The sequence below is a fragment of the Clarias gariepinus genome, chromosome 27, assembly GCF_024256425.1.
Source record: "Clarias gariepinus isolate MV-2021 ecotype Netherlands chromosome 27, CGAR_prim_01v2, whole genome shotgun sequence".
NCBI lineage: Eukaryota > Metazoa > Chordata > Actinopteri > Siluriformes > Clariidae > Clarias > Clarias gariepinus.
Genome location: NC_071126.1, coordinates 6,528,560 through 6,543,673, shown reverse-complemented (window position 1 = coordinate 6,543,673; position 15,114 = coordinate 6,528,560). Strand labels below are relative to the sequence as shown.

Sequence of the window (15,114 nt, the reverse complement as noted above, 5' to 3'; positions counted from 1 at the left end):
CCGTGCCGAGTAAAAGACAAGGGAGGAGCACATGAGGATGTGGGGTGATGCATTCTTATTGTTCCTTGAATTATAATATATATATATATATATATATATATATATATATATGATGCTCTCAGTAGGGTTTTACACATTTCGTGAAATTGTAGTGTAATGTATTTTAAAATGCTGTTCTGGAGGTTGATAAGGATTCAGTTTGGTTAAACTTACATTGTTATTTATGTTTTTGAGATTAAAATTTCTTTAAATCATAATTAAAGAAAAAAATATCCCTGAGTTTCTCTCAGTATGTACAGTAATACACATTCATAGCAAATTGCACACATTGTACACCAGGTAAAATGTGTCCTGTGGCATGAAAAAAAAAAATTTAATCCATGGATACAAACCAGCAGATAAACTTCAGCTGGATATTAAAATAACTAGATTAGAACTTTAGTTAGGTCGATAACAGAGGAAAGCGATTAGATAATACACATCCACACTAAGAGACCAGGCATGTTTTTTTTTTTTTTTTTCCTTCTCCATTTTTTTACACGCTGTATTTTAGCTATGAGGGACGTTCAGGTCAAAACTGGACTTGAAATCTCTCATGAAAACACCACTTTCAAATTCTCAGCACATCCTCAGCACTTATAATCCTGACCTCACTCCAAGACATTTCCACATGCTTGGGCCATTTAAGGAGTTCCTGGGAAGCCAGTGTTTCAGACGTGAAGCAAGCACTCCGATCGTGGGTCCGACGTAATATGAGTGATGGAATCCAGGCACTAGTGAAATGCTGTGATAAGCGCATTAGTGTAGCAGGGGATGATTTAGAGAAAATTCGAATAGGAATAAAAACTCGAGTTTGTACTCTTATACCTGTTCTGCTATTCGGCACAATGAAAACTCTCGGCTTTGTCATCCCTCGTAATAAGTGAGTTGAAGTTTGGGCATGTTGGATCTCCTATACTTGTTAAGACTGTGTACACACCAGTCTTGTTAAAAAGACAGATTATTGATGAATGCTTGTATGTAATGTTTCGCTCACTGGTGTAGTACTCACAGTGATGTCACAAGTCTCAGTTTTGTAATTACAGCAGACAGTTATATAATATTTAATAACCTACTTGTTGTCTTATGTGCTTGGGTTAAACTGCATAATACTAACCTGTATTGAATGGTGTGTCTCATCAGTTGTGTCCATGTGCCTGGAGACAGCACCCAGTTTACTCCACACAGCGTACAGGATATAGGACAACGCACTGTACACTTTGCAATAGATTAAAAAATTTCTTCCCCACCTTAAATCAAATCTTTAATATGTGAAGGGAAAAAGAAAATACTATATAATTTCCAGGTCTTTCACTGCACTTCTCACCTTCATGCTTTAGGTTCCTCATGTGTGAATAATTATTGATAAATGTAAAGTAAAGAACGTTTTTAAAAATGGACATTAATGGTATTTGATTGGATACGATGTGAGTTAAAATCCTCCTTTTTTTCTTTCTCCCGGTCTGTGTCTCTGCAGTCAAACCGTTCACCACCACCGTAAAAGAAATGCGTCTCCACAGGGACGACTTCGAGATGCTCAAGGTGATCGGCCGGGGCGCCTTCGGAGAGGTAAGCCAACCCGCACCCTCATTCCATGTAGCCTGACTTGAAAGACTCACGTGTACAATATCGTACGAGATTGATGAATCCTGCAGTGTGAGATTTCTATTTACATGGTGTATTAATATATCCAAGAAAAACCCAGCTATCATTGAACCAGCAGGCGGTTTAGCCGTCGTGCAAGGCTCTTATCAGCAGCCCCAACCTTGTTCCTTCCTCTCCTCCTTCTCCTCCTCCTCCTTCTTCGCCTTGTTTCTCTTCCTCTTTCGTCCTGTCAGTCCCCCAGGGCCCTGGCCTGGTCTTAGTGTGCTGTTTTTGGGACAGGACAGATCTGGGTGTTTGAGACGGATCGTTTGCTGAACTGAGGAATGTACCGCTCCAGTACCTTTACTGCAGGCCCAGGGGTCGGCACGAAGCGCGCGCACACTTTCTCTCTCGCTCACCGCTTCTCCCTCGATGGATAACCGGGAAGCTTGGGTTTGTTTTTCCTCTGCGTCTTCTGCATTCGCTCTTCAAGAACCTTATTGAAAAATCATAGCAAAACAAATGATCAGTACAATGCCAGATTAAACCTCGACTCGGCAGTTTCGTGTTTGCTTTCCAGACGAGATTCTCTTGGCGGAAAGCTCGGCTTTACACTGCGTTTTTTTTTTTTCCTTCACGTTGCCAGTTGGAATTCTTTCACCGTTGTTCCGGATCACTCCGAATTTGAAACTAAGCAGGCACGAAACCATAACGTCCAAGATCGTAGAGATTTTTACATCAGACTACTGTGTGTTTGAGATTTAACAGTGCTGAGATAAAAACGCTTCTGAAACAAGACGTTACAGACATGACTGTCGTGTTAGATTTTGAAACACCGTCTGCAACTAATGAACCATATTTGTGTTGCTTAAATTCTTTACATGAACAGCACGGTCACTTTTGTCTTACTTTTATAAACACCTTCTGATATTCTTCAGCCTGTTTGTTTCTCTATCCTGTCAAAGCTATGTCTGAAATCGGACAGGAAGGACCGAACGCAGCTAATTCTCGTCTGTATTACATGACGCATTAAATAGTGGAGAGTCTGTTAACCGAACGCTTTGACGTCAACAAGCAGCGGAGTTATCAGTGTTTAGAATTAAAAGCACTTTCAGATATTTTCCTCATGAAATCTCCTTATACAGGCATAAGAGTACAGTACAGGCCACACACACACACACATGCTGTACCGCTGACGCTGTTAAACACTAGAGACGTCGCCTCGATTCGGCGCACTTTAGCCCAGGTTTTTCCCGCCTTACAATGCCGGCGCGGGTGCCAGCAGCGGCACAGGAAGCAGGGCAGGATAACGCAGCTTTCAGGAAGGGCTCAGGAAATCAACACCGTCTCAAAGGAGAGCCTGTTACAAAAATAGCGCTTCCCTTCACAGATAATACATTGTGAAGCGCACAAACACACACACACAACACACATACACTTGCACTCTTTAGAGTCTCTTTAGAAGTCCTCTATGCACTGGATTACTCATCCATGTGGCCTTACCCCGGTTTATGATGCGGTTTATTTCGCTTCAAGGATCAAAAAGAGATGGGAAACTTTTAGACTATTTTGGACTTTTAAATGTTAAGAGGGAAATGTTTGTTATTGTCGGGCAGCACAATTTAAATCTTTTTTTTTTTTTTCCTCCTGTAAAAGCACCCCCGAAGCTTGAAACCAATCAAGCCTGTTGAAAATGGCTGATGGAATTCATTAATTCAGTTTCAGGTTTTATTCCCGTTTATCACCACAGAATAAAACCACAGCAGATTTGGTTCATTCCTGAAATTCTTTAAGAAGTAGTGATTTTATTTATTTACAGACCTCATGGCCTTTTTCCAGCTCTTTCACCGTGCCGTGTTGTTCACTTTGCCGAAGTGTGTTAATGTGAGGTGTTGCTTCGCTTGGTCCTGCTCCCAGGCGTTTCCTCACTCTTGAACACTACAGGATGCATTTCCAGCAAAGCCCCTGCATTTCCGATATATGGTTAATGCGTTCCTGTTCTGAACGAGTGCTCAACAGGGAGGTTCAGAGCTTGTGCACAAGTGGTCTTTATAGTGCATGAGGTTCTGAGCCACGCACAGCTGCCAAACCGTCCACCGAACGGCTCGTTCTGAATTGCTCTTTATAGACAAGAGAAGAGCGGAGTGTCTATATGACCATATGACATGCATATAAAAAAATGTTTTATCTCACTTGCATGTCATATGCTGGCCTACTCTGCTCTCTTCACTCACTTTAGTGTTCACTGTAGGTACAGCTTTAGTGTTCAGGTGTGAATATGAGTCCTGCGAGTTCTGTTTTAAGAGATGTCTATGCGTCAGTTTTGGATTTAAAACTACAGCATGTACAGGCTTTTAATCCTACACTGTTGGCCAAAAAGTATTAAGGCAGCACTTAATACTTTAGACGCTGACACACTAGATATGTATTCTAGTAATATATTAAGGATTCATTTATGAGAACACTTAACTGTGGTTCATTTTGATCGGTGAGAACACAATTGTTCCATGTTCAGGAACCGTGCCCGCGTCCGCTTGAAGAGGTGGATTGAATTAGATATGGGAGCCAATCTTACTGGAACAGCAAAGGTGTATGTAACAAATCTTATTCTCTGAAGTTTTAATATTAGGCACGGTGTGAAGGATAACTTCCCAGTTCTCTTCTTCTCCTGTGTTTGATGTTGGCTCACAAACCAAGTAGTTGCACACTTCTACCTGCTTTATTGGAGTGTGTGAATACCCAGGCGACGGGGGAGCAATCGTGCCTAGTGTAAAACATCTCAAATAGTTGTATCCTATCTGGCTGAAGAGTTCCTGGCTTTATGAACCATGGCCTGGGCCATCTCCAGACCTGAGGAAGGCAGCAGCACTCAAGAAACCGACATCTGTATGTGATCTTAAGGAAGCAAACAAGCAGGCATAGGTTGATCAAGTAACACTAGAGTAGTGCAGAAGTCTTTTTTAACTCTATGCGCAGCCTGATCCAATGTTTTTTTTTTTTTTTTTTTTTTTTTTTATGAACAAATAACTTGTGCTAAATTTTGATTGTTGATTTGTCATTGTTTTGTTTTTTTAAATCGAGAACATCATTAAAATAAACTGTCTCTATAATTTTTGCCAATATTCTCAAAAATAGCTATACATTCTCAAAAACGCACAACAGGACATGTGAGCATTCGCTCTCTGTGTATAAGCACAACACAGAGCAGTGATCGAGCAGCAACACATTTGACTATATGCCTGTTAGTTATAATGGTTAAAATTGGATAAATGAGACTTATTATTCACCAAGTATTAAAGCAGAATAATAATAAAAACAGTAAAGAAATGAACAATGATATAAACACATTAATAAGCAGCAAACCTGAAGAATTTGATTTGATTTTGACCGATCCATCGGACTCCAGATTCCACGGCTTGTGTGGCCTGATGTTTCTTCACTTCTCTCTTCATAACTTTAATTCCCACCTAGGATCAGTTCTCATTTACGGTTAGTCGTGCCAAAGTGGAACAAAAAACTCTGGTTTCCTTTTGTCATGCTGTGTCTGTTCAAACATTATAAAAAAATCTATTTTTTTAAAGTTCAACTTGGAAAGAAATAGCAGAGACCCTCTGTTCCTCTGGTGAACATAACAGAGATTTTCTGCTGAAGGTGCTGAGAATAGTACACACATCATGGTTATTTCGTTAGCTTTAGTGTCCATGTGTAACTGCTACCATTTCTGACTTAAACAAAAACATGCTAATGAGTGCACACCTGCAAGACAACCAGTCTGAGAGATTCATTACACGCGGCGTAAGTCATCGCTAATATGAATATTGGGCTAGGCTTGTGTTTAATACTAACAGAGTAATGGTGTCATGAAATAGAGAAATTGAAGCAATATATGCTAAAGGTTTGTCAGTTTGATTCATTTAGATTTTTCCGTTTTTAGATTTTTAGGTCAAAATTTTTTTTATTTAATAATATTTGGTTTGTCTCAAGTAGCGATATTTCTTAATGATCTTAAATTATTAAAAACACCTAAAAGTATCTGATATAAGCATTTAAATCCTGTCTAATGTTGATCTTTTTTTTTTTTTTTTTATATCAAAGCTCATACAAAGCTATTATCTTGTGTTTTTTTTCCCCTGCTGATTTTCTGCCCATACTCCAGGCCAGTAGGTGGTGGTATCGCATTAACTGCCACATAAACACAAAAGAAGCAGGAGCATCAAGGATCCTCTAGCTAAACGCATAATATTAAAACAGTTTGTATTTTCTTTAGAGACACTAGTCTTTTTTTTTTTTTTTTTTTTAGGAAATTATACATTTTTCAGAATAAAATTTTTAAAAAATTTACCTAAATAGTTTAAAGAGTGTGAATCGATAACTGATATTGTTTCGGTTAATTGAGTCGACCAACAAAAGAATTGATTCATCGGTTAATCAATTAGTGCTGCGCGATTAACCGCACAGAAAGAGAAGCTGCAACAAAAAGCCATGCAATTGTCTAAATCGCAGAAAGAGTTAAAAGTTCATTATAGGTAGTGTACGCATAGACAGTAATTAATGTGCATGTTTTTTGAATATTGATATAAACAATGAATATTCTTGCCGACGGTCAGGTTACGTAACAAAGGTCATGATGGGCATAGAATAAAGTGAGATTTCAGAAACAAACACATGCGACTGGAAATCGCCTTCATGCACCAGCCATTATTTTCATTTAGTCTGTATAAATACGTTTGAGTAGCACATGGTATTTTAATCTCGTGTCAGAATAATCGCAATGTGCATTTTTAATCAGATCGTGTAGCCCTATCATCACTTAAACCACACCTCTCTAATGATAACAGTTTACTGTAAATGAATCCATGATACATTCATGTGTTTATAGTTTCATTACAGTTTGGAAATTTCACTGTGAATACTGGTTAAACCTTTTTTTTTTTTTTTTTTTAGCATTTTGATTTGTTTCTCTACAGTATTATGTTAATCATTTTACCAAAGTCTTAATAAACTGGTGTGAACATGTCCCCAGTGTCTCCAGTGTACAGTAATCCTAAAATAATTTGCTTTAATCTTATCAGGGTGTCACCCATGCAGTGTGTGTTCCCAAAGTTCAAAGTGCAATGAATATCAGTTATTTGCTTGCTTGTTTGTTTTTGTTTTTGGTCTTTATTTTTATTTTTATTTGGACTGCTGTGATATTGATTTACCCGTACTGTAACGATTAGTGATTGAGAATCATGATTTTGTTCCTAAGCTAAAATAATAAAAATTTCACCAAAAAGTATTCATCTGTAAAATAGTGACTATCAGATCTGTACAATTCAATCAATTCTACAATATTACATTTTTTTTTTTTTGGCTCTTTTATTTTACTAAATCAATGGATCAGTTGTTGATTAAGAATCGATTCACACTTCAAACTTTACAAATGTTAAATTGTCTAAAATTTACAAATACCTAAAAAAAAAAATCTGACAGTTTCACAGTAAACTAAAACCGCCTGCATCTTCTGCAAATACTCATGTTGCGGGATTGTCGTCTTCTTCTAAGTTTGTGTAGCAGATGATTGGCAGGAAGAAAAGATTACGGCCTTGTATGAGACGAGACATTTAAACAACTGATAACACAATTTACACAGCATGTCAGTGCTTCTTAGATACTTTTACTAGTTTTAACACTTTAAAAGCCGTACAAAAAAAATAGATGCTTGAGTGAAATCACACAGTAAACAGAAATGATATTAAATCAAATCGAATAAAAAATTCACAAACAAATCTGATCGAAAATGTGAACCTGTGGTTCGCAGCCCAGGTGACTGTACATCTGAACTGCCCTGGAAAGCTCTAAAAACTCGTATTTCTATCAGCGGATAACAAACCACAGCGTTTATGCATTTTATGGACTGTGAAATTAGTGCCACTGTGTGTATTTTCACTCCTCCAATAAAACCCTTTTTCATATGCATAATAAAACACAGGGATTTTTTTATTTTATTTATTTTTATTACGTGAATGCTCTTAGTTGCATTTCGAAACTGAGGAATGGAACATTGTGCAGTCCTGTATTCATTTCCCAGTGTTTATCTCGTCTCAGGATTGTACAGTGAATCACTTGTGTCCTAGATAATAAGGTCAAAGTGCATGCGAGACCCAACTCCACGGATGGCGCTGCGAGTGTCATGACTCTTCACATGCATCGGACCTGCATCTTCTCGGCTATTTCTTCTCCAATACTGGTTTAAGTCAAGTGGGTTTACAGCACCAGAGTATAATTTATTTATTTATTTATTTACCTACTGTTTTTATATAATGCTAAACGTAAAAAGACGAAACGCAAAGCTGTTTTAAAGTCGGCACGAGCAGCAGCGTTATTTCCCTGAGGCACCAACTACACATGAACCTCTGACTTGTGTGAAAGTACGCTAGGTGACTTGTCCAATCCTGCAGCGCCGTGACACAACTCTGCCCACTGACACACACACCTTCCTTTCACATAATGCGCCGCCCCACCTTTCCAATCAGGTCAGGCTGACTGCCTGTGTCAGAATCTGTGTCTAAAAAAGGAGAGATATAAAGAGGACAAGAGACACTTGGGGAGGAGGAATCGAAATGGATTGTGTGCACATAGGGTTTGGTTTGTTTTTGTAATGAGGTCAGTTATCTGGTGTGGTTAGGAGGCAGTTGGATGCAGAGTGTCTGTTAGATTTTTTTTTTAAGGCTCTTTCAGCGTGTACCTTTCGCATACTTTCCCTGTGACGTCTCTTGACTGTGTTTCAACCTGTTTTTTGTGTCTGTCCATCCGTCAGTCTGCCTTTGGGTTAGCGCAGCGGATCCCTGTGTGTTTGTCTTTTAGCGTGCAAGTCACAGTTTGTCCTAATGTTCTTTGCTGAGGTAGCACATAGCAATCTACCCAGGTGTGTGTGTGTGTGGGTGGGGGGGTTTGTTCACTGGAGCTTGCTGTAAGTAAACACTTGTCATGTGATTTCTGGGCACACGCACAAGTAACCTCACTTCTGAGACAAAAAAAAATCCCTACTGTCTACAGTACCATCTTTATGCAGGTGCTCATTAGTTATGTGATTACATAATGTGATTGTTTTTTTTTTAAGTCATGGATGTCAAGTCTTGTTCCAACATATATTATTGTTGATCCACATTGTCTTTTTTGTTCTTTTTTTTTTTTTTTAAACTACTGTTTTTTATTAATAATTGCACTTTTGTTTCTATAGAACTCCAAGAACTATTTTAAGGAAAACTGAACTTTCATAATACTGTAAACTTCTTCACAATATTTAGAGCCTTTAGTATGCGGTCTGAAGCTCCCCAGTGGCACAACAAAAAGTGATTCACTTCATTGTTTGCCGCTCGCAAGTATGGACGAGTAGCGTACTTCCTCCCATCAATCACTGTATTTAAAGTTACATTTCCGACATTTGGCAGACACCCTTATCCAAAGTGACTTACCTTTTTATCTCCTTATAAATCTGAGCAGTTGAAGGTTTGCCTTGCACAATAAGAACAACACATAAAGTGTTGGCTCAATTGGTTAAGGCTGTGGGTTACTGGGTTACTAATTGGAAGGTTGGGGGTTCAAACCCACCTTATTTCATTGCTCCAGGGGAGCTGTATCCTGGATGACCTTCCTATATGGGGATATGCGAAAAACCATTAGCTCAGAGGGCTAAGGCACTGAGTTACTGATCAGAACTTCTGCGTTTCGAGCCCCAGCTCCACCAGGTTCCCATTGTTGACCCTATCAACCCCAACTCTATTATGACTGACCCTGCGCTCTGACCCAGTTACACTGGGATATGTGAAGAAAGAATTTTACCGTGCACTAATGTACATGTTACAAATAAAGGCTTAACTAAACTAATTTGAAGGCCTTGTTGGTGTTGGGCTTTGAAACTGGAACCTTCTGATCAGTAGCCTAATAGTAGTCCAACCTTTGCCACTAACCAATCATGGCCGACATAAGCTCACAGGTTTTACATCACCCACTTGATGTTGCATCAGCTGCAGTTGGAAAGGTTGTGGTCGGATGGCTGTACACGCCTGGGAGGGAGTACATGATAGCCTTTGCCCTCATTGGGTTGTAGCTGTCACGGGATTGGTGAGAGCTGTCTAGCGGATGGATGAGAACTAAATTAGGGAAAAAATTTGGAAGGAAAAATTTGGAAGGAACCACCAGAACCATGATTTATAGTTATTTTTTTCTAACCTATGGCCATAAATGTTGTAGTAAATAACCTTATGCCCAGAATAAAAAACTTTTTGGGAAATGTGTTTGAAAAATGTAAGGAAATAGGTATAGATCATAGTGATCAGATTGTTGCTGGGATTGATCTGCTTGCAGTCATACCATGTGTTAGGAAAGAGGCGTTAAAGTGACTGCAGTCTAAAATAAGAAATGGTTGATGTTGATCTTACATTTGTAATTACCAACCAACATATGAGGAAGTAAACATATGAAATGAATGAATAAATGATTGAGTGAGTCATGGCTGCACACACTGTCTCTATTAAAACCCCCAATGACACATTACGCACAAAGACCATTAATAATCATGATTGATTTCCAAAACAGAAATGTGTTATGGCTAATTATTTGTCCAGCTGCAATAATGTTGTTGTATTCCATAGGCCCAGGTTTGTTTCGAGACACATTGGGCTCCGGCACTAATAAAACTCTTTAATAAGATGATGGCTTTGTAGGTCCTTTGCCTGCATTGTGGTGCACATTACACAGCCATATTAAAATGTTAGATTAAAGGTCTCGTATTTTACTATTTCTTTACACCCCCTCCAGTAAAAAAACAGCAGGACCGAACAACAGCCCCAAGCCAGGGGAGTGGGTCTTCTTATATGAGGTCACAAAAGGGGAATTGGCTTAAAGGCACGGGATGTTTTTTTTTAAATATTTTTTGTTTATACATGCACCTTGGAGAACCATCTGAATATTTAAAAAAATACATTACTAAGCAGTGAATTTTGAAGGCCCTGGTTCGATTCCCAGCTAATGGTCAAACCCCAGTCACTGGATTCAGTGCTGATCTCTCTCGACAAAGTGCTATCGTAAACTGCTCTGTATAACGTGTCAGTATTGTTTACAAAACTGGGCAAAGGGTAAAAAATAAAAAATAAATTCCGCCGCAAATGTTTCATCCCTCTTCTTTGTCTTTCGGCTGTTCCCTTTTAGGGGTCGCCACAGCGAATCATCTGCCTCCATCTAACCCTATCCTCTGCATCCTCAAATGCAAATGTTTCATCCCTAAACGTTGATAACCAATCATACTGCAGGCTTTAAGATTTCCTAAGTTTTGCAGCGCACTAGCTAATGTGGGCGGAGTGTTTGTGGCCGAGATCAATCACCCACACTTCCCTCTTGCTGTAAATCACGTCCCTAGCAACCTGTAGCTGTTTGTTTTGTTTCAGACGTATCGTTATCACCACGCCGTCGCTCATAACACGCATTCTTAATCCCTCTCCCTCCACGTAGGGTGTGTCTGTCCATTCCAAGCCAACAACATGGGTGACAACCCTGCTCTCCTCCCAGTCTCTTCCTTTCTTTCACTGATATGCAGCTCCGCAGAGGAAGTCTTTATTCACCTTCACACGCAGCCATTATCCTATTGTCATGTTTTACAGCGTCACCGCGTTCAACAGGTGATTATCTGTAGAACGCTTCCCATCGTCTGCTCGTGCATTCCTCGCGCTAGATGCAGAAATGAATGAAAACACCCTTTTAAAAAGTGCCACTTTTCCCAAGTGGTGTTAACCCAAGTAGGGCAAGTGTAAATAAGATGAATAAGTGATCAGAAATTATTCTTAGTCCCATAATTGGGCTGCCTTCCAATTAATTTTTTTAAAGCGTGTGCTAATGTTTCCCAACCCCCTTGTTTTTTTTTCCCCTCCTTCAGGTCGCTGTGGTAAAGATGAAAAACACAGAGCGCATTTACGCCATGAAAATCCTGAACAAGTGGGAGATGCTGAAAAGGGCTGAGGTAAAGTATTTGCTTTTATTACCTTTTGCGCAGTTCCTTTGGAAATGGCACCTGCTCGTAAACTGGTTATTGTAACCTTACTTACACTACCAAGGTTTAATTTTTTTTAAGAACCCATGCAGCTCCTGAGATATAACCTATATCATGTTGGCTAAAGATAAAGATTTCTTTTTTTTTCTTTTTTTTTTCTTCTTTTCTTGACCCAGTTTCAGCACAATGAGCTTTGACAGTCGCCCCAGGCTTCCATATCAGGAGAGCTTTTGTTAGTGTGACTAGTCTGAAAACCCACCGTAAACAACAGTGCACAAAGTTATAGTCACGCCAACATGTAGCATGCAAAGGGGATATCAGAATGGCAGAAAGTGAAATCTGTATTTGTTGCTTTTTTTGTAGACCGCCTGTTTCAGAGAGGAGAGGGACGTCCTGGTGAACGGAGATTGCAAATGGATCACAACCTTGCATTATGCCTTTCAGGATGATAATTACCTGGTGAGAGTCTACATTCGGCTTAAACTGGTTAACGATGTTCATGTATTTTCTTCAATAGAGTTTTTCAGGGGTGTTTACACTTGCCGTTCAAATTTCTTGGTTTGGACCAAAGCATATAATAAGTTCACTAGTATAAAGTCCTGGTTCGCTGATGGCGTCCATGCTGGCATTTTCAACATCGGACTAAAAGATGCGTCTTTACCAAATAAAAAAACTCATAAAAAGTTTATAAAATACATTAATAATTATGCATTGCTGACACAATCACGACTCCAGATAATAAAAATGAAACATTGCCAGCACGTCTAATCTTTCATCCATGCAGCCGCCAGTGGCGCAAAGTAAAAAATAAATAAATGCAAATGAGCTTTAATCCTTAGATGGATCTCATTAATCCAGTCAGCTGTTCGCATATGAACGTAGCGGGCGCTATCGCCATTGAACGCAGCCAACCGCTAGGCTATCGCGTGCATTCCTGTGCGATGTATGCGCAAGCACCAGAGTCCATTTTAATCAAACCAATCATGTCAAGTGTGAACACACTCTTAAACATATAACACGTACAGGTAATAAATGAAGCACAATGTTCTGTTCTTTAGTACCTAGTGATGGACTACTATGTGGGTGGGGATCTGCTAACACTACTCAGCAAGTTCGAGGACAGGCTGCCAGAGGACATGTCCAAGTTCTACGTGGCAGAGATGGTTCTTGCCATTTACTCCATCCACCAGCAGCATTATGTGCACAGGTACCTGGTGTGTGTGTGTGCTTGTGCGTGTGTGTGTGTGAGAGTGAGCGAAAGAGATGAAATACGTCATACTATAAAGAGACAGATCAGTTGCTTGTTAAACCGGTTTGCTTGCACTGAAAGGCTTAGAAAGTCGGGTAGTTAGTGGTTTGCTCAGTTCGAGTGAGTGAATGAGTGTGTCTGCGTATGCAGAAATTTGTGTCCTCACACAGTCGACTCCACAGAGTGATAAAATGGCCACAGATGGCACTGGTTTATAGAGGTTCAGAGGGCTTTTCCTGTGTTAACCAGTGAGCACGGCTTGTACTGGTGGCTTTCCGGTCCAGCTGAGCCCCTTTTCCTTCCTCCTCCATTAGGGCCCGACTGCTTAGTGCAGCTTCCTGGACCGCCAACCGCTCTCAAACGATTCCCAGCGCCAATGACAACAAAGAAAGATGAACTTTATCATGCTATCATGTTTCAGGAAAAAGTAGGCAGAGACCAACTGGTCATGGAGGTCTCATTAGGCATGTGTTGTGATCAGGGATGTCATGAGGAAACAAAAAAAATGATCAGACAAGAACATGGTCACACAAACCAGTGGCATTTAAGACAAACCTGGACTTGAGAGGGAGTTTCTAAAATGAATAAAGATGTAAAACCGATTAACGTTAACAAGACTCTGTGATGAGACTCTTGGCTGCAGTTAAACATTCGAGTGGTGCAACTTTAAAAGGCAGTACGATTCCGGCCACGGTGGCTCAGAGCCCGCTGCAGTTGTACCCATGAACATTCAGCGAGTGGAATGCTTGATCCTCAAAAAATGGCCAACTTGCAGAACATATGCAAACACGCAGTCTGAACATGGCTCTGACATTCTGAGCCAAAACTTGACCTTGACGATGTCTAAGCAGTAGTGAAACGCTAGGATAAGTGGATTAGTGTAGCAGGGGATTATATACACAAATATAGTTTTACTCTCATAATTGTTATTCTGCAAAATCAAAAGACCTGGTTTAACTTGAGCATCTATTTATAAAAGATAAATCCATGATACAATCCATATTTGTGAAGCTTCAACCCCAGGATCAACACTGACCTGTCTAGTGTGTGTGTATATATAATGACTTATTATAAAAATGATGTGGGGAAAAATGTGATCAGTGATCATTTTGACCATGGCATTGGCTTGTTGTTGCCACATTGACTGGTTTGAGAATTTCTGTAAATCATAAACATCCAGTGGGTGACAGTAAGCTCAGTTTTAAGGTGGCGTAAGGTGTAGAGTTCTTGCGAGTGCGTATCCGACGTGCTGTACACCTTATGTCACCTTAAAACAGTCTGCAGAACTTACTGTTACCCACTCTATGTTTCAGAGGTTAGAAGCAACGTGTTCGAACCTTAGTTGGTGGAATAGATTGATGGGTACCGAGTCGATACTCTACAGCAGCAGACCATGATGAGTTCCACTTCTGTCAGCCAAAAAGAGAACCCTGAGGCTGCGGTTGGCACAGGCTCACCAAAACTAGACAGTTGAGAAGTAAAAAAATAAAAACATAGCCTGGTTTGATGGTTCATGATTTCTGCTAAATGAGACACCGAGGGGAGGGTGCCAACAGTGAGTACATGGACCCAACCTGCCTTGTGTCAACAGTCCAGGTTGGTGAGGGTGGTGTAACACTCCAGGGAATGTTTTCTTGGCGCAATTTGGCCTGTTGTAATACCATTTAGTGTTTGTGTAAATGCCACAGACTGTTTAAGTATTGTTGCTTTATATCTCCTTTCCTATTTCCTACCTCGTATTAGTATAGTGTTTAGTAGGTGTTCCTTTTGTGGTTATTTGTAGATGGAATAAATAAAAATATGAATTCACCTTTAAATAGATACAATAATGTATCCTTGAATTGAAAGTATGTAAAAAGAACAGGCATCTACTGAGCTTTTTGCACACTCAGGCTTAACCTAGACAATATGACCATGCCTTACATACTGTACTGTATCCCCCACAATACAGTGACTTGTTTATTTTTTAATTCTGAGACCATGACATTCTTCCCTTTACATTGCTGGAACAGAAACTTTTTTGTGCCATAACGTCTCTGTGTTCTTCTTTTTCAGGGATATTAAACCTGATAATGTGCTGCTTGATATGAACGGCCACATCCGCCTGGCCGATTTCGGTTCCTGTCTACGGATGATGCCAGACGGCACGGTGAGTGAGCTAAAGCTGGCAAATTCTTTTGGTATAAGCATAATAAGACACTATAGACCACGCTGT

At 39.8% G+C, this 15,114-nt stretch overlaps 1 protein-coding gene across 5 annotated transcripts in view; it reads left to right on the top strand.

The window, feature by feature from the left end:
* Positions 1 to 15,114, top strand: part of cdc42bpb (CDC42 binding protein kinase beta (DMPK-like)) — a 69,096-nt gene that overhangs the window by 21,341 nt on the left and 32,641 nt on the right. For all 5 annotated transcript variants that reach the window (XM_053488820.1, XM_053488821.1, XM_053488818.1 and 2 more), the window contains exons 2-6: positions 1,517 to 1,608; positions 11,537 to 11,620; positions 12,014 to 12,109; positions 12,709 to 12,857; positions 14,955 to 15,048. In XM_053488820.1, coding sequence (XP_053344795.1) covers positions 1,517 to 1,608; positions 11,537 to 11,620; positions 12,014 to 12,109; positions 12,709 to 12,857; positions 14,955 to 15,048 — 515 coding nt within the window. The remainder of the gene's footprint in view (positions 1 to 1,516; positions 1,609 to 11,536; positions 11,621 to 12,013; positions 12,110 to 12,708; positions 12,858 to 14,954; positions 15,049 to 15,114) is intronic.